At 39.2% G+C, this 25,556-nt stretch overlaps 1 protein-coding gene across 1 annotated transcript in view; it reads right to left on the bottom strand.

Annotated features, from left to right (window-relative positions):
• ptprga (protein tyrosine phosphatase receptor type Ga) overlaps nt 1-25,556 on the bottom strand; it is a 236,808-nt gene that overhangs the window by 66,806 nt on the left and 144,446 nt on the right. Inside the window, exons 3-4 of the mRNA XM_057361532.1 lie at nt 21,209-21,391; nt 18,755-18,903 (exon numbers count right to left, since the gene is read on the bottom strand). Coding sequence (XP_057217515.1) covers nt 18,755-18,903; nt 21,209-21,391 — 332 coding nt within the window. The remainder of the gene's footprint in view (nt 1-18,754; nt 18,904-21,208; nt 21,392-25,556) is intronic.

The following is a 25,556-nucleotide window of genomic DNA, read 5'->3' as shown; positions in this document are numbered from 1 at the left end:
AATCGGTATCAGTGTTGCCAGATTGGGCTCCCGCCCAATTGGGCGGTTTTGAATTTGATTGTGCGGGTAATAATTGGCTTGGGCGGGTGGACAAAATTTGGGCGGATTTGGGTTCAGTTTGGCGGGTTTGAAACATGTACAATGTATAGGCTTATTATTTAACAAAACCCAAGTGTGTGTGTACTCCATCCAATTTGTAATCATGACGTTACTAAACACGCCCACTGACGAGGTCGCAGGCTAGGCCGCGGCTTTTAGCCAATCACAAGTTATAGTTTGCCACCGCCAAAGACAGTTTTGCAACCGCCAAAAGAGAGGAAGCAGCCAGCACTCAGCGGGAAATATAAACAGTCAATATGCCGAAGTCTAAGTGGGCAAAATATAAAAAATGCTACAGAAAGGAGTGGGAGAGTGATTCTGAAAAGTTGCGTTCAGCTGTGTTCTTCAGCATCCTGTCAAGTTACAACCGACACCCTGTTTCTGTTCCGCATTTAAAGGTAGGCTTAAGATCTCCCTCCCTCCCTCTCTCTGTCTGTCTGTCTCGCTCTTACTTACACACCTGTTTATAATGAGTAAAATGTAGTAATAATAATAGTTAAAATAATAATATTTGAAGTATAAAATATAATTTCAATACACATTGTTGAACTCGTTATTAACGAATTGGGTATGTGAATGATCTTTAAACTAAATCAACACTGTAAAAGTGCATTGTGTGTGGTGTGAGGGCGGGGCCATGGGCCAAAGATGTGAACGTCTTATGTTGTCATTTTGTTACTGTGGTTCCGTTGCTGCTGGTGTATGTCGCTAGCCATAGCATGGTACATTAATTGTGGCATTTAAAATAGCTAAATATTGATCAAATTTAACCAAATATTAATCAAATATTTTGGGCGGTTTTGTGTGCGTTTGGGCGGGTTTTGGACCGCTTTTGGGCTGGAAACCTTCAACTCTATCTGGCAACACTGATCGGTATCGGCAAATATCACTTAAAATAATCAGCTATTGGTATCGGTTGGTAGCTATTGGTATATGTATAATAAATAAACACTGCAATACTCCATTAAAAATAAGAAGTGATCTTCTTTATCGTGATCTTAAAGATCTTAAACCTCTCTATCGCCATCTCTGTTTAAAAATAAAATCGCAGGTTACTTATCTTACATTAACTGGCATTTCCTGCAAAATTGTGCCTGACATGTATTATTATAAGTTTACTGTTGTGAACTGGGTTAAGGTGATAGTTAAACAAGATCTTTAATGTACTTGCTCTGTGGAACTTATGGAAAAAGTTAAGGATTGCAGCTTTAACGAAAAGAAAACACAGGAGCAGAAAGGTGAATAGAAACAAGAACGTTCGCACGACCATTTCCAGTTTACACGAAGGAGCCGATGTCCTTGTAAAGCATCTGTGAGAGGCTTTCCATAGCATCAACATTGTCTAAGCCAACAGATCCCGACGTAAACAAATGGATTCCGCTCGGCTCTCCTCCTGAGGAGAGACTTTAATTCTCCTCACACCAAATGGAGGACAAACAGAGAAAAAACAGGCATCATCGCCTCGGGGGAGGCCCAACATGGCTTCTCCTGTTCTTTTGTTCCTAAAAAAGAAAACATGTGAAGGTACCCTCCCCGAGAAGCGAAGCAGCTCTGGTCAACAGTGAAACAAGCCTGTGAGGCGTTGAATGCTGGACCCCGCTGTTCTTCAAGGCAGGTATCTCTTTAAATCTCCCAAAATGACTACAACAAACCCCTTTTCCTAACCGCATGAGGTCTTTATGTCTTTGCTCACAGTCCCGGAAGGGTCAAGGTTAGTGTTTCAGAACACGCCTCCCATCGCAGATCTGCAGACAAATCAGGAACGGCTCTCCAGAACTTCAAAGCAGGCCGTCCTTTGACCCAATAATTATAAACCAATCAGACGCGTCACGGCTTACAAGAAAGCGCGCGACGGAGATTGGCAGAGTCTCTCTTTCTTTGTCTTCCTGTGCAAACATATTGACCTGTCTTCTCAATTCAAACAGGAGCCAATTAGCCATCGCTGCTGAATTAATTTCGCTTTTGTTCTAGAAAAGACTCAATCTGTGTCCTCGGCGTTTGTTTGCCGCTCGGCGCTCCATCAAGGTCAGCGGGGTTTAAAATAGAAATAATAAATGAACAGCAGAAATAATAAATAACCCAGAGAATTATCCGTCATTAAAAGCTCTAAACCTTAGCTCAAGTTTACCAAATCAAAGAGCAAATGAAGTATTGGCAATCTGGCACTTCCTCTTTGGGCCCGGTCTACAATAAAACGAAGGTGGCGCTTTGCACTCAACTCAACTTTATTTATATAGCGCTTCTTACAATTTTCTTTGTTACAAAGCAGCTGTATATGAAACACTTTGACTATAAGCAAAACATTAAAGTTTTAAAAAATTAATTAAAAAAGTGAACACACACAGAAAACAGACACACGCTCCACACTCCACATGCACACACTACAAAATACACATACACTGACACACGCAAATACGCACCTGCGCACACACACACACACACACACACACACACACACACACACACGCACACACACACACACACACAGCGTGGTTATCACAGAGAAGCACACATTTAAGATAAAGGACAAAGAAACACAGGTCAAATATTATACGGACTATGAATTCCTATATATACTAATAAATAAATTAAGCAGAATGTTACATTTTAAAGTGAAATTAACCCCCCCCGGTCATGCATACAGTGCAAAACAGTGTGCAAACGGTGGCAAGGAACCCAAAACTCCGGAGAACCCCGGCCCAACCAGGGGATGTACTGATGTACATTGTTCTGATGTACACAGAGAAAGATATTTATATATTTTTTTTGTTCTGTTGAACACAAAAGAAGACATTTTGAAGAATGTAGGACAGCAAACAGTTCTGGGGCACTTTTGACTACCATTGTTTTTTTCCTACTATGGGAGTCAATGGGTGTTGAGATCTGTCTGGTTATAAGCATTCTTCCAAATATCATCAGAACAAACACATTTATACACATTTGGATTGGAACAACTCGAAGGTGAGTAAATGATGACAGAATTTTCATTTTTGGGTGAAGTGTCCCTTTAATGCTCAATAATGCAATGAGTGCAACAGACAACCAAACGCATGGTTAATGGAAGTACGAGCAAGAATGATTAGTTAAAGGACAGTTCACATAAACATGAAAATTCTTTCATCATTTATTCACCCTCACGTTGTTCCAAACCTGTATGAGTTTCTTTCCTCTGCAGAAAACAAAAGAAGATATTTTGAAGAACGTTGGTAACCAAACAACATTGCCCCCATTGACTTCCATTGTATGAACACAAAACCACTCATATCTTCTTTTGTGTTTCACAGAAGAAAGAGTCATATACAGGTTTTAAATGACATGAAGGCTAATAAATGATGACAGTTTTTATTGTTTTTGGGTGAACTGTCCCGTTAAAGTCCACTTACATATTGACAGTATTGAAGTGAGTTTGTCAAGCACAAGACCAAATAGAACTTAGAAGATGGTTATGATGATTATTTGCAGAGAAACAACAACACACCCCATCTTTACTTTTCTCATCAGATATTTAAGACTACAAAGCCCAGCATTAGAAATTCAGTGAGATCAAGCATAATGCATGTGTAATTAATCACATCAGCCGCTAGTTGACATGATAATGGATCATTATAATAAATATTCTATATGCTCTCTCTCTCACACACAGGCTTGCAAACCAAACTTGGCTCATCCATTCCTCTTAGTGTTAACTTTGAGTGACGGGACACATACAGTATATTGATTTCTGCACTTTATCCCTTTAAAACAACGGCCGTCACCATGAGAAAGCAAAGGAGATGAACGAGCACTTTGGCCCATGGGGAGCTAAGCCTAAAGATTTCCCATCAGTCCTTGCTCTCGCTGACCGAATGCTCCTCAGCTTCACTCCTCCATTAACATCTGTCATTCTTCTGTCATTCCCTATAACATGAAAATTAAATAGCTTTACCACAGTAAAGTATTTGTGGTAAACATAGCATTCTGCACACGTTAGCATGATGCTAATCCAACAGCACGTTTCTCCATTAAACAAAGAAAGCACACAAATATTCGGTAAATGGTCATTTTTAATGTTATCGGTATCGGCCAATAATAAAATTTAGGCCGATATATTATAGCCGATAAATCATAAATCATTTCCTCTGGTTAAACTTCTTCAGCTGCACGCTGCTCACAATTAAAATACAGTAACGGGGACGTCTGGTCACCTTAATTTACAGCTCTTCTTGAGCAAATCCCCGACTCGACAATCCTCACAGCACCTACATTTTCCATTTCCTCCGATGCCTGCTGTCTGTTTCAATTTTAATATCAATTTTAATATGTTTCATAAAGCAGCGCCGACTTTAAACCAAAACTGTGAGGAAAAGGCTAGCGTCAGGGAGCTCTATGCTATGAATCAGAAACAATCTCGCAAGCGGCAGACTTGCTAAAAGTGTCTGGTAGACTTTATTGTCAAGTTCAGGTTGGTTGAGGGCAGGGTGCAGGTGGGGAGCCTCTAATACCTGTAATATAAATGGTAATAGTGGCAAACTTCCACTGAATCCCAACGAGACGCCCTAAGAGTTTTACCTCAGACCAAGTTATTCCTCTGTGGGTCTTGTCTCTAAAGAATGCACAGTGCACACCACACTTTGAATTGAATTTATCCCGTATTGACATCTCTCCAGGTCCCTCGGTAGTGGAACGTGCACACACACACACACACACACGCACACACACACACACACACACACACACGCACACACACGCGCGAGCGCGCACACACACACACACACACGCACACACACACACACACACACACACACACACACACACACACACACACACACACACACATATATACACATACACACTCCACTGACATCCACAAGGACACATAGTAAGAAAAACCCATTGGGTTATTGAGCAACATCTGTGAGCAAAGAGAGTAGACAAGATTACAGGAGTGTGTGTGTTTATGTACAGTATACATCTGTGTTTTCATGTTTGTATTAAACAATACATGGATAATTAGCACAACTATCACACCTTAAGTACAGGTAAACAGAGAGGCAAGCATGTGACAAATATACCAGGTACGGTATGCAAGCTGTTTCACAGACTGGGAACCATCCAGTGCATTATGAGAGATCTGACTCTTCACAATGCATTATGGGATATGGTGCGGCTAATGTTGTCACAAAATGTAGACACACACACACACATTTGGTTTATAGTAACCTTAATAGATAGATAGCTTAGCAAAAAAAGAACATGTCTTTTGAGTGTATAATGATGCCTGCAGTTTTGAATTAGCATATTATTTTTATGTATTTTATTTTATTTTACTGATTTTATTTGAATAAAATAAAACAATCCTTATTTCGTGTGTGATGGAAGACAATAAGTCAAACAGGTTTAAAATGACATTTGGCTAAGTAAATGATGACAAACTTTGTGTTTCAGGGTGAAAGATTCTATACTGAAAACCTGTAAAAATAGTGCACAGTGTACTATTTTAATATAAAAACATTTTTTTAAACAGTGTTTTAACTTTATTTTGTATTTTGCACTACACTGTATTGTGTTTTAGGGTTAAGAGAAAATGCAACAAAAAATAATTTAAAGTACATTTTCTGTTTTTTTTACAGTGTACAGTGGAGATGTGTACAGTAAATCCTGTATATGAATAATGTAAACAACTGTGACCCTGTGTTTTGGTTTTAAAATAACTTAAGCTTTTTCAGCATCTTGACATGGAAATATTGCCTTAATGGTCCAGTGTATGAAATTTACCAGCATCTAGTGGTGAGGTTGCAACCAATTGCAACCAACGGCTCACAACAACCCCCCCCCACCCCCTTCGAAGCACTACAGTGGCTGACACAGAGCTAAGATGTCGTCACGTTTTTGCTTATTTGCCGAAGTAGATAATGTTCTTACGAAACGCCCTCTGTAGAGCAGTTTGTCCGTTTAGGGCTACTGTAGAAACAACATGGTGAATTCCATGTAAGGAGACCCTCGGTGTATGTAGATAGAAATAAATAAAAACATAACGCTTCATTATGTGAGGTCTTTATACACCTCTGAACAAATAGCTATGTATATTATATTGCATTTCTGTCAATAGATTCTCCACAAAAGTACATATTGGACCTTTAACCGATCGTGTAAGTTTGGGGTGGGACTGGCTCATTGTCGGACCAAGAAACTGCTTTTTGTCACCAATGTCAGAAAAAAATTTTCACCTTCAAACTCTCTTATGATATCCAAGCCATCTTAAAAAGTCACAAATAAGAGTCAGCGAGGGATCCAGTCTATAGATTTTATGAATGTACAGGGCCATTTTACAGTCTCTGGCGACGGACTCGAACGCGACTGACCTCCTAATGAACTGTTAGTAGATTCTTCAATTCTCCAAACAGCACCAGAGCTTTTTAAAGCCATACATCAAGAGCAGAGAGAACAGCAGGGAAGAGAGAAAGAGAGGGAGACATTATTTTCCTCACATTTCTCTTCCCAGAAAATGAAAGACCAACAGAGACGCCCTGAGATCTGTTAAGGTGTCATGTGCCTTTTATTTCCCATTTCATGGCTATTATATCTCCTCATGAAATACGGGAAGCACCGTTTTCCAGCAAATAAAGAGAAGGTGGCACGGTAGCAAAGAAAGAGAGGGTGGTAAGGTATCTATGGCAAGATTATCAAAAATGCTATCTGGCAAAGCGAAGAACTGGGACAACATCTATTTGCCCTCCAGGCAGCACATGGCTTTTAAAGAATGGATGTGTTTTTCGGTGTCAGGCGAGGCAGGGAGGAAAATGTAACATTATGTTAGGAACTGGATGTGGCCCTTTTCTTGGAAGGGCAATAAAAAACAAAAGTTGAAAGTATGGCATGAATCAGTTACATAAAGGGATTTTATAGAATGTTGTTCGGTGAGAGACACCATAATGCATTCCTGCAGAAAAACTATAGTAATTTACGGCAGAATCCAGCATCTGCGGTGTGTGAACACTAGAAAATGTAATATAAATGCACTTAATGTCAGAATATATATATGGTTCACATTGAGGTTTCAGTGCTAATTTGTTTTGTAAGTCATTACTTTGGGCGTCGTGTGAACGAACAACACTGGGAATTTATGACTTGTCATTATAGTGCATTAACATTGTTCAAGTGGAAAATCGTTTTCCACTTGAATAATGCTTACAGTGCTTAAGCTCTTTGTGTGTGTGTGCGCGCTGTGATATGGATTCCTCTTTTCATATTTAAGTGTAAACCTCTGAACGTGTGTCTCATCCACTCAAAAAAAGCCTTCCAAGCCTAAGCAACATTAGGACCCTTGCTGTACATCTGGGTTTTCTGTGTGTTTGCATGTGTGCGTTCATGTGTCTAAATCTAGGCAATTTATTTACAATACACATTACAATAGTTTACTGTTGTGTCAACAATATTTCTAATGTATTTTCTCTGAGGTCAGACCCAGAGCCGGTCCCTGAGCCCAGTACACACTAAAAGCCTGTTTAAAGACACTATTAACATGAGCCAACCCCGAGGGACACAAGAGCGAGATGAAATACATACACCCTGACCCCATTTCACATTCACCTTCCTGTTGCTTTCTTCACATTTACTTACATTTCACCAGAGGTGGACAGTAACAAAGTAAATTTACCTGAGTACTGTACTTAAGTACACTTTTTGAGTATCTGTACTTTACTTGAGTATTATTTTTTCTGAGTACTTGTACTTTAACTTCACTACATTTGAAAGAAAAATATCATACTTTTTACTCCACTACATTTATAAAAGGTCCAAAAGTAGAAAATGGTTTCTATGCAGCGGGGTTTCCTGTGTGCGCAATTTATCTGGCTTGCGATCTGCCAGGACCTTTTACTGTTGCCAAGTATTTCAGTTTTTCTATGCTCGCGCTTTTCCGGCAAGCTTTGAATGGCCATTTGGCAGATTTTTTAACGCAAATCTGGCAACTCTGGGATCTTCCCCGCTAAACTAATGTAAACGTAGGCGCTGCTACACCGTTGATAGCGCTCTAAAAAGGCAAATAGAACAATAAAAGACGAAAAAGGCACATGTTAAAGTGTGGTGTAATCATCTGTGGGTTACGATCAGTCAAAGATCGTAGAAACATTGTCATGAAAACGATCGGCATAACGGCTAAGCAGTAAATAAGCATCACATACACCTTGAGCTACGCGTGCGTGTTAACTTCTGATCTGCTGCTTTATCATTTAAAGCGATTTGGAGAATGAATGATGTTTTTACTGAAGTTACTATAGTTGAAGTATTCCTGTTGAAATAAAAACTATAGAACCCTGCCCAAAATACAACATAAAATGTAATGGATTTAATGGTTATAATGGAAATTGTACTATGGATACTTGTTGTCTACTTGTATGTGATGGATTCTATTGGTGGGATGGTATCCTATTGGAGTAAAACCCAAAACACACTACAAAGAGGAATTTAATTTAAAAATCTCATTCTAATTCAAAAATGCATTGTTTTTTCAGCAGGGATGGTATTTGCAGTAAAACCACAGTATCCACAAATTTACCATTTTCTATATATAGGAACCATACTCCAATTAATAATCTTTAGTAAAACCACAGCAACTAAACATACCATAGTTTCATTATACTAGCTATAGTTTATGTTTGTAGTTAAATTATGGTAATACAAATGGTAATAATCCAACAAACACATGGCTTCTACACTTTACTATTTACAAGAACCTTACTACTTACTGGTAAATTGCTGCTAAAACTGGTAAAAGGAATATACAAAATAAAAGAACACTGCTCATAAATACATATAGGCCTAGACATATAGGCATTTCACTTCATTTGCTTTTGGTCAGAATTGCTTAAGTTTTGACTGTTTGACCCAGTGTTTACAATATTTTGGGAAAAGTAAAAGTTTTTGTTTACATAATAAATGTGTATGTGCCGTGTATAATAATTATTTATGTATAAATACACACACATGCATGTATCATTTTAAGAAAAAAATATTTATATAAAAAATATTTATAATTATATATAATAGAATATATTTCAATATAAAAATGCAAATATTTCTTAAATATATACTGTACATGCATGTGTGTGCATTTTTGTATATACATAATTGTTATACACAGTGCATACGCAACTATTATGTAAACAAGAAATTTTAATTTGCAATTAGTCGCGACTAACCGTTTGCAGCCCTAGAATATAATTGGCTCCATGCTAAACATGTTTTTGGTAACATTACACATATCTATGTTATAGTAAAATAAAATTCTCAATTAGATTTTTTTAGATGTTTAGAGTTCATGTTCATTTTATTTAGAATTTTAGCTACTATGTTATGTACTGTTTTCATTTTATTATTTATTTGTTTATTTTTAGAGTACTATATAAGTTTCATTTACTTTTATTTCACTTTTACATTTATTAATTTTCAGGTGTCTAAAAGTTCTTTTCTAAATTCATTTAATTTTGTAATATTATTTACGCTAACATTGTTTTTGATTTTTAATTAACATTAACGTTTTAAATATTTTAGTGTATAATCGCACATTTAACTACAAAAACTAAAATGTACAAATGTTCATGATCAAAATAAAAAGCTGTATTATCCTGCTATTCTTTCTGTACTATTACATGAGACCAACAATCAATTCAGAATTAGTATCTTAATGTTCCAAGTAAAATATAAAACTAATTTTGCCATGACTGCAGAATTACCCAAGAAACAACATTACCATTTTGGTGGACTTTTCAGAAAATTCCAATAATCCTCCTTCTCTGCAAACTCTAATGTTATCATTCCACAAACATCTCACAGTTATTATAATGTGAGACTCTTCAGTCATTGTAAATGCAGGAACGGTCCATCAGAATGCGTGTTATGAAAATAACGTTCTCGTCTTCGCCCGCAAGGCAAAAGAAGAGAACACACAATGGTTTGTCCTAAAATATTTACGAATTAATACGAAATTCGAGATGACACGTTGCCTGTTGGGATGTGTTGTTCCATTACATTTGCGTTTCCCCAAGTGCACCAGCTGGTATTTAGACATTAGGAGGTGTCAGCAACGTAACAATGATTTTTCACGGCAGAAAGCCGCCGCGAGAAAACCAGATGCTGCTTTCAGCAGGTTACCGGGCCTCAGTTATGAGAATATATGTTATCTCAGCTGAAATATCTCGGTGCAATTTAGTTTGTTGGACCTTTTCACTTCTGGACTATTCAATAAAAGACCAAAGAAAAGTGAATGTGTACAATTTCCCGTGTGTTGCCACTGATAACGGTCGGATATTTAGCATTGGATTTTGGGATTACCGTACAAAGAAAAAAAGCGGACGGCATCTGCATTGTCAGGTCAATTTTCAATAAAAAAAGGAAATGAAAAAGAAACGCTGACTGTGAAAGCGGTGTAACGGTAGACATGTCTGTACTTGAACAAACGTACTGTATGCTCATTTTATTCTCTATTGCCCACCGCTGACGTGTTTTCTTTCACAGACATACACACACATCTCTAGTTGAATCCTCGTATTCTCTCCTCCCAGCTATCTTTGCATCAGGTAATATTTTGGAATGTACGCAATGGCTGATGGGAAATAAAATTCAATTCATCAATGCCACGTCTTATCTCCGATACCCACAGCAGTGTGTTGGCTTCTGTGGCCCCCATCACATGTGTTAATTTACTTTGTGCTTCTCTTATCTTCACAGGTGGACAAAGGCCTCGGTGAGAGCTCCTCGCTCTCGCGCAGCTCGTCCTGCCCGTTTATCATCGAGCCGGCTGGACGGGGGTCTGGCCATGAATGAAATGGAATGCTGACCACCTAAGCACCGTATCCCACAATCCAATGGCTTACCTGACCTTGGCTACCCCTCTGGAGTTTTAAATGCGGCCCACGTCGAAGATAAGAGAAACATGGACAACATGGCAAAATTTCATAACCGCTTTCCACACTTTTCGGCTCTAACGATGCCCACAGCTACAAAAACGTGGCTTCTACCTTCTGAAAAAAAAACAGCCCGGTGGAATCTGAGGCATTTTATGTGCTGGTTTTTAGGGCTGAAAATATCTCACAATGTGTTAATGTTATGCTAACATTCTTGTTTTCTTTGCTACAATACACTATATTATCAGGTTGGTGTCAACTGCACACATTTAAAAATACAAAATAAACAATAAAACATATGAAAATCAAAAACTTAACATTTTAATCAATATTAAAGTACTTTAAAGTCCCAGTGAAATTAAAAATGACAATGCCTATTTTTTCATGAAATACTGCAGCGTTTATTGTAAATAGTTTATCAATGTGGGTCATTCTCCTCGTAAAATTTGTGTGCCCTCATAATCTTTAGTTAAAATCTGAAAATGCACTTCCTTCCTGTAATGACTATCCATCTTAAAAGACGTAAGTTAGACGTCTTGGGCGGAGCATCCGTTAACTCCTCCCCTTCAACTGTCAGTCTGCTGCCAGTTCCATTTCAAAATGCAATGGCTGTTTTTATACATCCAATCAAATCGCAGAGAAAGACGAAAGCCACGCCCACCATTTTTCTCATTAGAAATTCCATTTCATTTGGAAATGCGCCAAAATACGGAAGTAAAAAGGATCACAACTTCCGGTTCACGGGGACTTTAAAGTGTTTGTTCAAGTTGTTGACTTGCATTTCCACTGAAACCGGAAGTTAAGGCGGGACATATTTAGTGGCCCCTCCCCCTTTTGAAACAGCCAATAGCATTTAATTACCTCAGTTTGATGAGAAGATAAAGTGAAGTAAGATATAAGAGACTGTAAAGTGTTGAATGTCTAAATGTAAATGTTTTAGAAATTTTTAGAAAACACCAGTATATAAATATACTTAATACAGGGCTTGACATTAAGCATTGTCATGTGGTTGTCCTTCGGACAAGTTAATTTGTCATTCACTTGTCCGAGTACAAAAATTACTTGTCCAAAGATTAAAAAAATGATATTTCATTTGAATTATAATATAATATAATCAATATAATTGTTTCGGATTTAGATTGGTCAAGTTTGCTTCTAAGCATTTTAACTAGTGTCCGCTTTGGCCGCCTGAATTTGGTTATAGGCCTACTCTCCGTGACTGCTATAAAACAATGGCAAGCAGTAATTATTATTAGTGTTAAGGCTGTAAGTTAACTTTTTTTGCACATAGCACTGGTGCTAGAGAGGTTTAGAGTTTGGTAGCACAGGCAGAAATGTGCAAGTGTAGTTCATCATGAATAGGCAGATAACTGACAAAAGACATTAATGTTACATACAGATGAATAAATTAGGGCCATATCATTTAAAGATTACCTAAATTTGTTTTCATTTTTCTAAGTTCTGTGTTTTTCCTTTTTTACTATACAATAGTGGTATATTTGTCCACATAAATTACTGTAGTATACTATAGTATTTACTATAGTAAACTGCAGTAAAATTCTTACTATATTGTTTTTAACTTTACTATAGTGTACAGTGTTTATCAATTTACTACAAGGGCACTTCAATTTTCAATAGCAAATACTATAGTACACTACACTGACTTTTATTTTGACGGGTCTTCGGGAAGACGCTTGTTTGACGATAGCTTCACTCAAACAGTAAAACGATCGTAAAATAAACTCTCAGAGCAACTCTGGAGATGAAGTTCATGTCTGCAGATAAATCCTCGACCATCACTCGTGTTGTATGTTAAACTGTGCACGTAATTCACTCAGACACCCAGAACAGCCAGATGACATTTAAATAACAGGATTCCGCGTCCGCGTCCGCCATTGATTATTGTCACACACAAACAAGCACAACCACGACAAACACGCAGCTCTGTCTAATGCACATATTCTTATTATTCTACATATATGTCGCACTGTTTTTTTTCAAGTTACTTGTCCGGTCGGGCAAGTAAAATTCTCTCTCACTTGCCCATACAAAACATTCACTTGTCCCGGACAAGCGCTAATGTCGAGCCCTGCTTAATACTAACATACTCAAACTAAAAGCCAAAAAAATTCTATTTTGATTTCATGAGGAACTGAAAACACAAATTATTCCTGACAGGGAATATGTGTGGGTCTATGCATTGAAGGAAAATGTCACAAATCGTCCCTTATTAGGAATTATTAACCGGATAAATGAAATAGATAAAAAACACTCAAAAAACAGCTGGGTTTTCCATGTGGTCCTGGTCATGAGCTAGCAAAATCCCTAGAACCGTTTGACACAACACCGCATTTCCATCCAGGCCCTGGGAGCCGGCCTGAATATTATTCTGTCATTATTTATTCGGGTGATTTAAATGTTAAAATAGCGTTTGTGTGGAACAGCGACAGCAACCTCTGTGTGACTGTCGCCTCAAATTCTGACACGTAGAGAAAGACGTACGGGTTAAAGATTAATAGAAGAAATGCGTCAGGAGTTGATTTTTGTGGTGCCTGACTTATTCATGAGGAAATGAGGGGGATTTAGTCACATCAAAGTGTGTGTGTGTGTTTGATCAGAGACGGCAATATAAGCGTTATCGGAAAAACCACTGTGTGGAGGTTGACGTGTGCACGACTGAAGATGCTATGCCTCTGTGAATGTGACTGGCATACTAAACGCAGATTTACAGTGAAAACAGCCGGCCCAAACGCAGCAGGACTGCACTTAATCATGGCATTCAACACTCTTATTAGAGAACAATTACTAAATGGCAGGCCTTGTAAATCATAAATCATTCATCAAGACCAGTCCAGGAAAATGAGTGCGGCATTTTGCGGAGAAACGCCGATGGCGCGGGCTGGCCTGCCTCATGTGTATTCATCGCCATGTAGGTAGATGTCGCACAAAGCTATTGCTGCCGTTATCGGTTACGGAGACAGAAACCAGAGTCACGCACAAGGAAGGAGTCTTTGGAGATGTTTTAGCCTTGCACCTTTGAATTGTGCAATACTTAGGTAGTGATTTAAAGTTATAAATGTTGTATGACAAAATGTGTTTTTCATTGAGATTTACTGGAAGAAAATCACAACTTGCTGTTCACACATACCTTAAAGGGATAGTTTACGCTAAAATGAAAATGATTTTAGCATTTTTTCACCCACATGTTATTCCAAACCTGTCTGACTTTCTTTCTTCAGCAGAACACGAAAGAGGATATTTTGAAGAATGTTGGTAACCAAACAACACTGACCTCCGTTGACTTCCATTGTATGGACACAAAAATCTTCTTTTGTTTTTCACAGCAGAAAGTGAGTCATATAGGTTTGGAATGACATGACACATTATCACACAACAATAATATCTCACCGCACACAAACACAGATCTCGTACTGCTTTGCTCTGTTGCCTTCCGCGCCTGCAGAAGTGTCATTTGACAGACATCTGTCACGATTCATCTCTCACAAGCCCCGTCATCTCTCACTTTCGCTCACTTCATCTCTCGCTCTGGCCACCTAGGGCTGTTTAACATGTGCGAGTGAGCAAACCGCTTCAGGAGGAACAGACATGATGGGTGAATATCTCTCCTTATCACCATCCACTCAACATCATTTTCAGAAAGCTCCCAGCGATATAACACGAGAAATACCTGAAGACAGACCGTTAACAAAACTTCACCAAATGTTGAAGACATTTCGCATTTCATACTACAAGCCTCGTCATCTTAAATACAAATTATGTGAGCTACATTTCTCCAGACCATTTTTCGTGGATTAAAGACATACCCCCAAAAGACCAACGTTTCCTTTGATACCTTTCTCCCAAACCCCTCGAGTTTGTTTTTCAGCTTTCCAAAACACTCCAAAGGAGGGTCTTCTGTGGACAGCGTGAAGACCCAGGATTACCATCCGTCTGGAGGGTCCGCTTGACGGACGAGTGAAGGATGGAGAGCGCTCTACCCAGTGATAACGGCCGTGAGCTGCCAGCTCTCAGACTGAAGTCAAGGGCCTCTGGGTACTCTGTCAAAAGAAGCAGCGCTGTTGCTCGGGCCCTGAACAGCCCTCCACAGGGGACAGCGTTTAATTACCCCAGGCCCCCGGTCGACACTTCAGTTAAAACAAAAAGTAATTGCTATACTTACAAACAAAAACATGAAATAATTGTTGGGTAAACAGAGCTGAGCCGACTCAAAGATGCAGGATGCTTTTGTGGCAGAGTAATCTGTATGCGGGGGATTAGAACGGCCGTGAGGGGCTTCGGCAAAACTCTCAAATTGATAATAAGTAAGCTGTAATACTACTTCGTGCAGACATAAAAAAACAGAAAAATGGACAAAATCAGTCCCGGATTTGATTTAGGTTCAGATTAGACTCAATCTGAACCGATGCAAACAATCAATACCGAGCAGCTTTTGGTATCCGTCTGTTTTTATTCTTTATTTGTCCCGTTCCCGCCGGGCAGTTATGGCAGTAATATAATACCAAATCCTGCGTTTGCATAGTTGAAGACAGATATCTTTTAAATTGCTGGCTAACGTCACAATAATACAACATATTTTAGACCAACAATTAAACCTGACATTAACTACATGACAAATTCTGTTTCTTAAAGGGACAGTACACCAAATTTTTGGAAAAAAAATATTTTTTTCAACTTCATGTCATTTCAAACGTGTATGACTTTCTTTCTACTGAAGAACACAAATATTTTGAAGAATGTTGGTAACTGAACAACATTGACCCCAATTGATTTCCACCGTATGGACACAAAACCGTTTCTCAAAATATCTTCTCTTGTGTTCCACATAAGAAAGAGTCGTACAGAGTCATACAGGTTTTGAACCACATGAGAGCGAATAAATAATGACGGAATTTTTATTTTGGGGTGAACCAGCCCTTTAAGTGCTCTTTTTCCCATTCAGATATCTTTCATATCTACAGTAAGATCTTCGATTTTAGCCTCAGCATACAAAATCAATGATACGAAAATATTCTAAGGACCATATATAAATGTCGATTTTTTACAATCGTAAAGCTACAGAAAAAGTTACCTCAGACAGAAATGAAAACCACATCACCAGCAACAACAACAACACCTTTCGTCACTTGCGTTTCAATAATAATTCTCCAGCGGTTCTAATTAGTGTAATTAATTCTGTTTAATGAACCCTCTTCTCTCGCTCGACACCCTCTAAATCATGTCAAGGCCACTTTACAAAGAAACCGCACGAGCACTTACGGCTAATATAGGTTTTGGTAAACAGCTCTAATCCACAGGTGATGCTGTCGTCCGTGAGAGCTTCATGGAGATCACGGTTTGAGAGTTTCTACTAAGACAGCGCAAACACGTGACGTCACAGAGTCTCGCCTTAATTAACGCTCGACTCAATTAGTTTCAGTAATGAACGTGTCGGTCTGAAGCTAGCGTTTCAGATGGAAGACTAAATTGTGAACAGGCCCCACTTCGTGTCAGGTTCAGCTTTATTTCCTTTGTGTTACTCCTTTGATTTTCTAGAGCGTCTGTGATGCTCAGATTTTTCTGTCTTGTCTTTTTTCTCGCGCAGCTGGGATTGCGTAACGGAATGAAAAGAGCAACTTCATCTGCATTCTGAGGCTTCAGGCTCGACTCGCGTCGACTGCAAACCGCTAAATGTGACAGAGTAAACAATTCAAGCGCACCGCAGACAGACATCAGAGGAACTTAAACACAGACAGTTCTGGAGTGACTGGCCATGAGTCACTCAGGATGAAAGAAACTGCTCTGTAGATACATGGCAAAGAAATGAAAAATAAATAAAAATACTGTGAACTATATGATCAACAAATCACTTTCTTAAAATCGTTTTGGTAAGAAAGCATGGCTGTAAATGCTGACGAATGTAAAGGTCTGATCTGACTCTTGAATCTGATTGGATGAGCACTGTTAGAAAGCATACAATTGCTGACACACATTCATATATCATCGCTATATAAATATGCCAACCTGCCATGTTTTTGGCTGTGTAAACAGCCCTGAGTTTGGCTAATAAACTTTATTACTTGGATATAAAAATTGTGTACTGACTATTTATTGAACGCTGCCATCTTTTACCTTTATAAGTTACGGAGGGCCATAGGGATTCATGCGTTCAGAATTCTTAACAATGTTAAATGTGCTGGCTTCTCATGCTAAACATGGTCAACTTGTCTAAAACGAGTCTGTGCTCGATATACTCCCCCAGCATTCGTATAGGTTTCGGAAAGTTTTTTCCGAACATGAAACTCCCTTACGTAAAAACGTTTCTTAGTCCCTTATTGGACATTTCTCCTGGAAATGCATGCCCACGCGTCAACCTGCAAGAGCCGGAAGAAAGAGCATGCCTACGCGTCAACCTGCGAGAGCCGGATGAAAGAGCACGCCCACGTGTCAAACAGGGAGAGCGGGAGAAGGAGCATGCGCACACGTTAACCAGCTGGAGCAAGAGAGAGCGAGCACTGCGTTCGCGAAGTTCAGCTGTGTTTGTTTGTTGCATTTGGGTGAGGAATATTATATAAACGGTGGATATAACGCAGGATTTGGAGATCGTTTGTAACTGATAGATGGCGCGGTCCCAGCGCTAAAAGATGCCGGACATGAACTGCACGCGGTAAGTGAAACCGAGTCATGGGTATGTCTGTGTTTTGTTGGCAACCGGCGCGTACGTGCATTATATAAACCATTTATAGTGAATCAACAGATATGCAAGGATCATGCGACGATGAACTGTGTGCACGTGCTGTAGTCCAACCCCCCCCCGAACGTGTTCAGGGCTCGCCTGTTTTCAGAAATAATCATACAGCTGTATATGTCTTTTATAAATGTGATCAAACTAAAGACTCTTCGAAGACACAAAGTATGCAATACTACTCTATAGGTACTCAAGATTAATGTGAGATCGGCAGAAACTGCATGTGTTACGTCCGCTTTAAAATCGTTCCTGTAGCTAAACTGGATTGCGTTACCAGTGGAAAGTTTGAGGGTTCAAATCCCATGAAACACAAGCACAAATGATAAAAAAGTACTGTAAGTCATTTTGTATAAAAGCGTTTTCTACCTGCATAAAAGTAAAATTTGAAATAGCACTATAGACCTTTAATGCCAATGACATTTGCGCATGATGACATCACCACACCACATTAAACTGCCAATACAAGGGCGGCTAATGCAGGCTCATGGACTCATATATTACACCTTAAATGAGCTCGGCATGGTGGGCAGCTAATAAAACCACCAGAACCCAACCCAACAATATTCATCGCACTTAAGGGCCGAAAGACACGTCTATCTCTGATCACTTGCATATTTGAGGGTGGGTGATAAAACCGGTCTCAAGAGTGCTGAGAGCTGCCAGACGGCCATAATGATAAATCAGTCGCGAGACACGAAGAGGCGGCGATCGGACCCAAGAGAGATCGTTGACATAATGACCTGTACGATCGATACGGGAACGCCCCGTACAGTACGTTGTGCCATAAGAGATGGACACTGACCACTCCTTCCATTCCTTAAGTCCGCTACCATGTCTCGTTAAACTTCAGACTTCTTAAAGATCTGAGGTAACATTCTCCGAAGTTTTAATGCTTTTTGGGTTGTTTGTAAATTTAGATTACTGTTATAATTCTGAGACCCGGACAACCTTAAAGACCTCCACAAGACCGACCGGAGCTGGTTGTTTAGATATACCAGACGTTGAAGAAAGATTGTCTGGTTCTTACCTCCACTGGGAATCTCCTGCCATTGATGCTGTGCTCGGAGCCGTCCGAACCGTTGCTTTGGCCCCAGTGGAACTCCACCTTCTCGGCTTTGAAACGACCCGGCAGTCCAGCCCCTCTCACAAAATAATCGTCTTTTAGGAAGATCGCCACTGTGAGGTGCAAAGAAAAAGAGGGTAAACAGAAGAAACAGAGAGATAAAGACCACACGGTCATGTTGACCTCATAAATAAACACAAGCAACGCTGGACCTCTACGTTTTCGACGGAAACCGAGGACACTTTCTTGGAGCGTTTAATATTTATTCATTTAACCTCCTTAGGGATGCGGGCTGAACATCACACGCGGTTTCTTTCCGCCGTTTCCGTGGCCCTCTGAAGGCGAGGTGTCAAATGAAGTGGTAATTTGGCTGAGAGAAGACATCTCCCCCTTGCACTGTTTCAAATTGCTTTTTTGATTCCTTTTGTTATTTCATAAAACTCCAACCCTAACCAAACGGGCGAACGGCTAGCTCTTCGCATTTAGATTCACAAATTGGTCTTCCGCACTAGGGCCGGACTTTATAATTAATGGCTACGGCTTTAAATAGCACGGCCTTTGTCGGACAGATTTCCTTTTCTGATTGAATTTCGGAGTGATTTTTACTTTCCTCTCGCCACCAGAGATTTGTGTCCTATTTAAAAGCGTAGCTTCACTGAAACCTCGCTTGTAATCTCACCAGAACAGGCTTGTGTCCAACCGGCGAGATATTGAAGCAATCAACTGGTGGCGGTCTGAATCTGTCTCCACAGCAACGTGAATTGACTCTGAGGTGCCGGGGGGCAAAAGTGAGATGAGAGACACATTTTAAACACACGCATACATACGGATGGGAAAAAACAACAATGCTGTCAGTCCTTCTCTGGACTTCTCTTTACGTTGTTTGGTCCTGTTGATTTTGCGGCGTAATCCGACATTAGACAGAGAATCGGTTTCATTAGTTATTCCAGCTCCGAGCTTCATGAGCTTTAACAAACAGGCGGGAATTAGACGGCTAAGCCAGCAGGACCTTGGAACGGCAGCGTGTGAAAACCGCGCCTTGCCTGCCAGCAAATCCTTGATCAATGCAAACGTTTCTTCAAGGTTCCAGGATCTCATGAATTTCTTCAAGTTTAATTTGGCGGCGGTCTCTGAGAAGCTTGTTTGCTGCATTGCAAAGACACCGGCATACTACCATACTACTCTTACTGTGGCATATGTGTACCGTATATTGTGGAAAATATTTCATTTATCAGAATGTATAAAATATTGGTTTACTGTGTGTGGCAGTAATGCAGACTACAACAAAGAACACTATGTAAAATACTGTATCCCACAATGCAATGCAGTTGATTTGTCTTTACATTTCCAATGTGAAAAAGGAACGAGCCACATTATTTCACTGGACTGCCAAAAAAGTGAATACGTTTTCACACAAAATTGAATAAAGATTAAAAAACACTCTTTTTATGAGTGACATGATGACTGGACACTATCCCTGGATTGATAAAGCAAGGTGCGAACATGCTTAAAGGGACAGTTCATCCAATAATCTGTCATCATTCATTCATCCTCAAAGTCAATGGGGTTCAATGTTGTTTGGTTACCAACATTCCTCAAAATATCTTCTTCTCTGTTCTGCGGAACAAAACTCGTACAGGTTTGAAATGACAAGAGGGTGAATAAACGATAAATTCATTTTTGTTTTTAGGTGAAGATTTGGTAAGCATCTATTCCTTTAAGATTTGGTAAGCATCTTAGTATAAGGTGTATAAGCAGGTATGCTAGTGTCCCATTCCAAACAAAGCACTTCCTGGTTTTCACACACATCCCTAATGAGTGCCGTACTCAAGGTGAGAAGTTCAAGGGTCACTTGACGTTGTAGTCCTCCACAGAGAAAATGATTTAAGCATTGATTGAGTCATGCATTATTCAGAAGTGCTGGGTCTATAGGTTTATTGTGTTCCAGGTGATTATTTCGCTGATAAAACGCTCACGTGTCAGTTATAAATAGCGGAGCAGCTCTCCATTATTCATGGGACAACAGTGGGACATTTGTCTTCCTCCGCAGAGATTATGTTAAAGAGGGAAACGCTGGACGATTGGTGTCCGTGTTTACCTCCTCGATATGTTCGGCTGCTGTATGGATTAATGGTGTAAGACTGTAGCATGAAAACTTAATTCTGGTGTGAAAAGTTCAGGGGGGACATCGTGTCATAAAGATTTGAGAAATAGAGCACAAAGTATGAAAGTTTGAGCACTTCCATTTAATGTAACTTTTCATTTATATAAATCAGAGTCAGCATCCTGATACGTTGAGCTTTGGGGCTTCTGCAGATGACCCAGGTTTGAGTCCTGCCTGCAACATATCCTGATGCAATTCTTCCTTATTCCCTCAACCTTCACATCTCTCCAAAAAAACTATATACATGTATTTACCGGTTTTGCCTGTATTCTTCATTGACGTCTTATTGGACGACTCCGCGTCGAACCCGTCCAGTGTGAGTTCCTGGTACTCCATTGAGACCTTAGTATCCTGGTCGGCTATATTGATCGGCGATTGGTTTCTCTCCTGACACTCAGGAAAAGCAGCCGCCCACCCTGTATCTGGTCCATACGTCCCTACAGAAGAGAAAGACAGTCAATCAATGCATCATCACAAGACAGAAACCGAAGTGCTCCCTGACTGACTTTGTTCTTTTTTACGAATGTCAGTCAAAACAAGCCCGAGCTGTCCTGGGACGGCTGTCGGCCTCAGGAACACTGAAAAGCGTGATGAATTGATAAAGCGGTCGCTTTAATCTGAGACCTTTGAAGTACGTGGACTAATAGGTTGTTGAAATATACTGTGAGTGTATCTGTGGAGGTCACAGAGGGACTGTATTGTTATTTGTAGTGGGAATTCTCACAGCAGGATATTGTAAGGGCTGGTCAAAACTACATGGTAAAAAAACAAAACACATTTCTCAACTTCTTTTATATGCCATCATGCCCCCATCTCCAACAGGTCACCACAATCTCATTGAAAATGGAAGAATGACTTCAGGCGGACATGTTTTTTACTTCCACTGAGAACATTATGAAGCACTCACAGAAGACAAATGTGAAGCGAACCGTCGCTGATCAATGTCGACTATTCGTCTTCTGCACAACACTACATTTAAGCTACGTATTTCATTTGCGCACACAAAATGAGACAAGCTAACATAACAAGGATATTTTAAGAGTCCATTAAACCCTTTAGCAAGCTCACAAGCAATCCTGCCAAATCATAAATGTACCTTTCAGTGCAATAAACACATGCTGATGGGACACTGCAGTGCCAGAGAGTTTGAAGCGTGTGTGTTCGAGTGTTCTCAGTGAGAGGTAAACAGCGCTTCGCAAACATCTAAATAGAAAGTCCACCCCAAATTGAAAGCAATCCACAGCTACCGGCCTTTTAGATGAATCCGTCCACAATTACCCCTGCATCCAGGCCGACCCGAAGTACGCGTTTCATCAAATTAGGATTCATCCCCGTGCTCTCAGTCCAGGTTTAGGGCATATTGATTGAACAGGTCTGGGTTTCATATGGAGCGGCAGAGTGCTATAGATTCAGGCAGGGCTGCTGGGTAATAAAAGAGAGCGAGGGCTCGTGTGAAGAGATCACTCACTCTTTAATGCAGCGCTAACCTGGTTACCAAAACTGCACATGCAAACTTAATCCCAACCACACCTTGGGACATGCGGCTCGACTAGAAAAACAAAGGGCCGAGTGCATAACCTTGCCTCTGAGCGGTCTGTGTTTTGTCCTGTTTTTATTTGTTTTGCTGGCTTTATGGGATTATTTGTTGTTTTATGTTCGTTTGTCATTCGTTTGTTGGTTTTGTCCAATTTGTAGAAACTTGTTTGTTGGTTTCTAGTGGACCTCCTTTTTTAATTCAAGGTTTCAGGGACACCAAAGCTGGTGCACGAATTGGCATTCATGCCTGTTTCACATTTAAAAGTTCATGTATTGCTTTTTTACTGTAACAGTAAGACAAAATCACATGTAAACAATTACACATTTGGCAAAGCGACTTCATGGAATTCGAGGTATGCATTTTTTTCAGAATTTATGCATTTGCTCATCTATACGCTTTGTAATTTGTTCATCCCTTTTTCATTTGTTCATTTATTCTCTTATCTTGTTTGTGGTTTGTCCAACTGTCTATCAATTTATCCATCAATCAAGCAGGTGGAAAGCTATGCGCCTGAGGACGGCGAAGAAAGTTCAGCCCTTTCCTAAATTAAACGGTTGTGAGGGACCTCAGCCGCCTTCTGTTTTTATTTACCCTTCATCCTTCCCCCCAGACAGAAAGAGAAGGAGCGCTGACCAGGTGTCAAATCAACATTTCATTCACCTCTGACCTCTCACTCGACTCGATCAATACTTCCTCTGTTCACAGGTTCCTTCTTAACTTCGTGAGAGAGCTTGATGGATCTTCTGAAACGAGATTACATCTCCAGGCGCAAAATGTTAACGTTCCTGCAAGAACGCGAAAGCGCTCTCGGCATCGATTCGCTTGCTTTTCGCACTTTAAGAGGCTGTGCGGAAAGCATCGCAGGAAGGAATTGGGAGGGAGACATTTAGAAGTTAATCCAGTTCTCCATTTCAAGAATTCGCTAAAAGCCAGTCTGCAGGTGCTGCTTAGACATATCAAATGAAGGCAAATGAGGCTCCAGATGAGAGAAAGAGTGAACTGCAGGGGCGATGAGCTGCGGTCCGGCAAACTTACAGGGATCGAATTACTCTAGTCTGGTGCCTGCTAAACCAAGCATCACTTTTACTATTGCACAGACTTAAGAGTTTCAAATCTGAACAAACCACTAAACCCAATTATTCAACTTTCATGCGGAACCCATCTTGCACTATTGGTGCGGACACTTTCAGTTGTGTTGAGAAGAAGTTTGTTTCTTTTCTAAGCGATTGTTTCCAAATGCATTCCAAATCCTGCTAATCCTAACAATTTAATACCGCAAAGACTAATATATAATTAAAAAATATGACTTCAAATGTATTTTTTCAAATGTAATTTTACATTGTTGCAAATCAGCATTTAAGTGCGACCCAGTCTCATGGCAGTTCATGACAGTCACAGTATTTGTAATCTATTGATTTAATGTCACAAGAGCAAAAGCAAATCATTCTAAAATGTATGAATGACACTGTACAAGTTCATATGAATTGGCCACTTTGTGAAATACATACAAATTCCTCTGAGATTGGTTTGCTTTATACATATATGGGTCAAAGACATTAAGATGTCGCCATCACAAGAAATTTACAAAAGTGATTTTATGTCCATCGAAGGCACATTAAAGTAAGTAAAATGCCTACTTTATGGTTTCAACTAAGTTTTTGGAGAATAAAATATCAAAATTTGGTTGAAATAATGATACATTGTTATTCAGTGTAACACAATATTTATGTACAAATTCAAACAACATGCTTATTCTGACTTGTACATATTAAAATAAATAAAAGAATAAGGGAGCATATTACATTTTATTGTGCTTTGAATTAGTAAAACATTCTTATTGACAAATGGGCAAAACCTATAGGATAGTGGTAAAAAAATGTAAAATTACAACTAATTAGCATTTGGGGTGAAAGTAATTAGTCTTTTAATATGTCATAAATAGATTTTTGTTATAAATATGGCCGACAAGATTGTTACACTGAATGACATTTTAGTGGCGTCTTCTGTAAATCAGGGAAAAATGTATGATATTTATTTTTTGCTCAGAAAAACAAAAACAAAAATGCAATTAAACAGAAAATGTTTTAATTTTTTTGGAACAACAACAATTTAAAGCAGTATTATACATTGTTTTTATGCTTTAACCCTTTTTCGTCTTTGACCCGTATACATACAGTATGTAAGAGGCTTCCTATTGAAATACATTAGATTCAAAGTCGTACATAAAAAGGGAGAAATTCATGTCCATGAACACAAATCAATAGATTATAAATTTCGTGACTGTCATGAATTGCTGTGTGATTATGTTGTACATACATATTAGTAAAGACAAAAACTGTATAGAAATGAGAAAATAGGAGGTAGTGGAAAATATGAAAAATATGAAATATTTAGAATACATTGTATGTATATTACAAAAACTAAGTGTGAAAACAATCGTCTGTAGAATTGTCATTAGACTGAATGATATTAAGCAAGTATATCTTTTAATATATGATCACATCTAGTGAAAAAAGAGGCATATCCATATATGCTGAAAGTAAAAAATAGCCGTTTCCTGGACCCTGCTAACCCATTTCTTAATATCATTTTGTTAAAATTTCTTACAACAAAACTTGAGCTATATTTGCACTCTCATTTGTAGCTTTCACATCACGTGACTGCTAATTTGCATCGGCAGCGGTCGCTCATGTGGCCAGAAAACAAATTACTTTTACTGTTGTTTGAGTAAACATGCTTTTTGAAAACAAAAAAATGTAGAGTTGGAACGGAGTAAGAAATAAAGACAGACAAGACAGCTAGAATCAAACAAATCCTGTAGCTTCTTTGAAACTGACATGACAAAAAACTCTAAACCAAAGACTGAGAGCGAGCGAGGGAATGCAGATTTTTTAATAATTCCTTTCCCATCCTTGTACCCTTCACAACCCTTCCAAAACAAGACAAGCCACTCACACAAATTCCTCTGACAAGCCTTCATCAAAATGTATTAAAGCTGGACAGTGAAGGAAAAAAGTGCCTTTTCCACTAATGCAGCTCTTCTCATGCATATTTCACCGTGATCT

This window comes from Triplophysa rosa, linkage group LG20, assembly GCF_024868665.1.
Source record: "Triplophysa rosa linkage group LG20, Trosa_1v2, whole genome shotgun sequence".
Classification (NCBI taxonomy): Eukaryota; Metazoa; Chordata; class Actinopteri; order Cypriniformes; family Nemacheilidae; genus Triplophysa; species Triplophysa rosa.
This window is presented reverse-complemented; position numbering and strand designations above follow the sequence as displayed.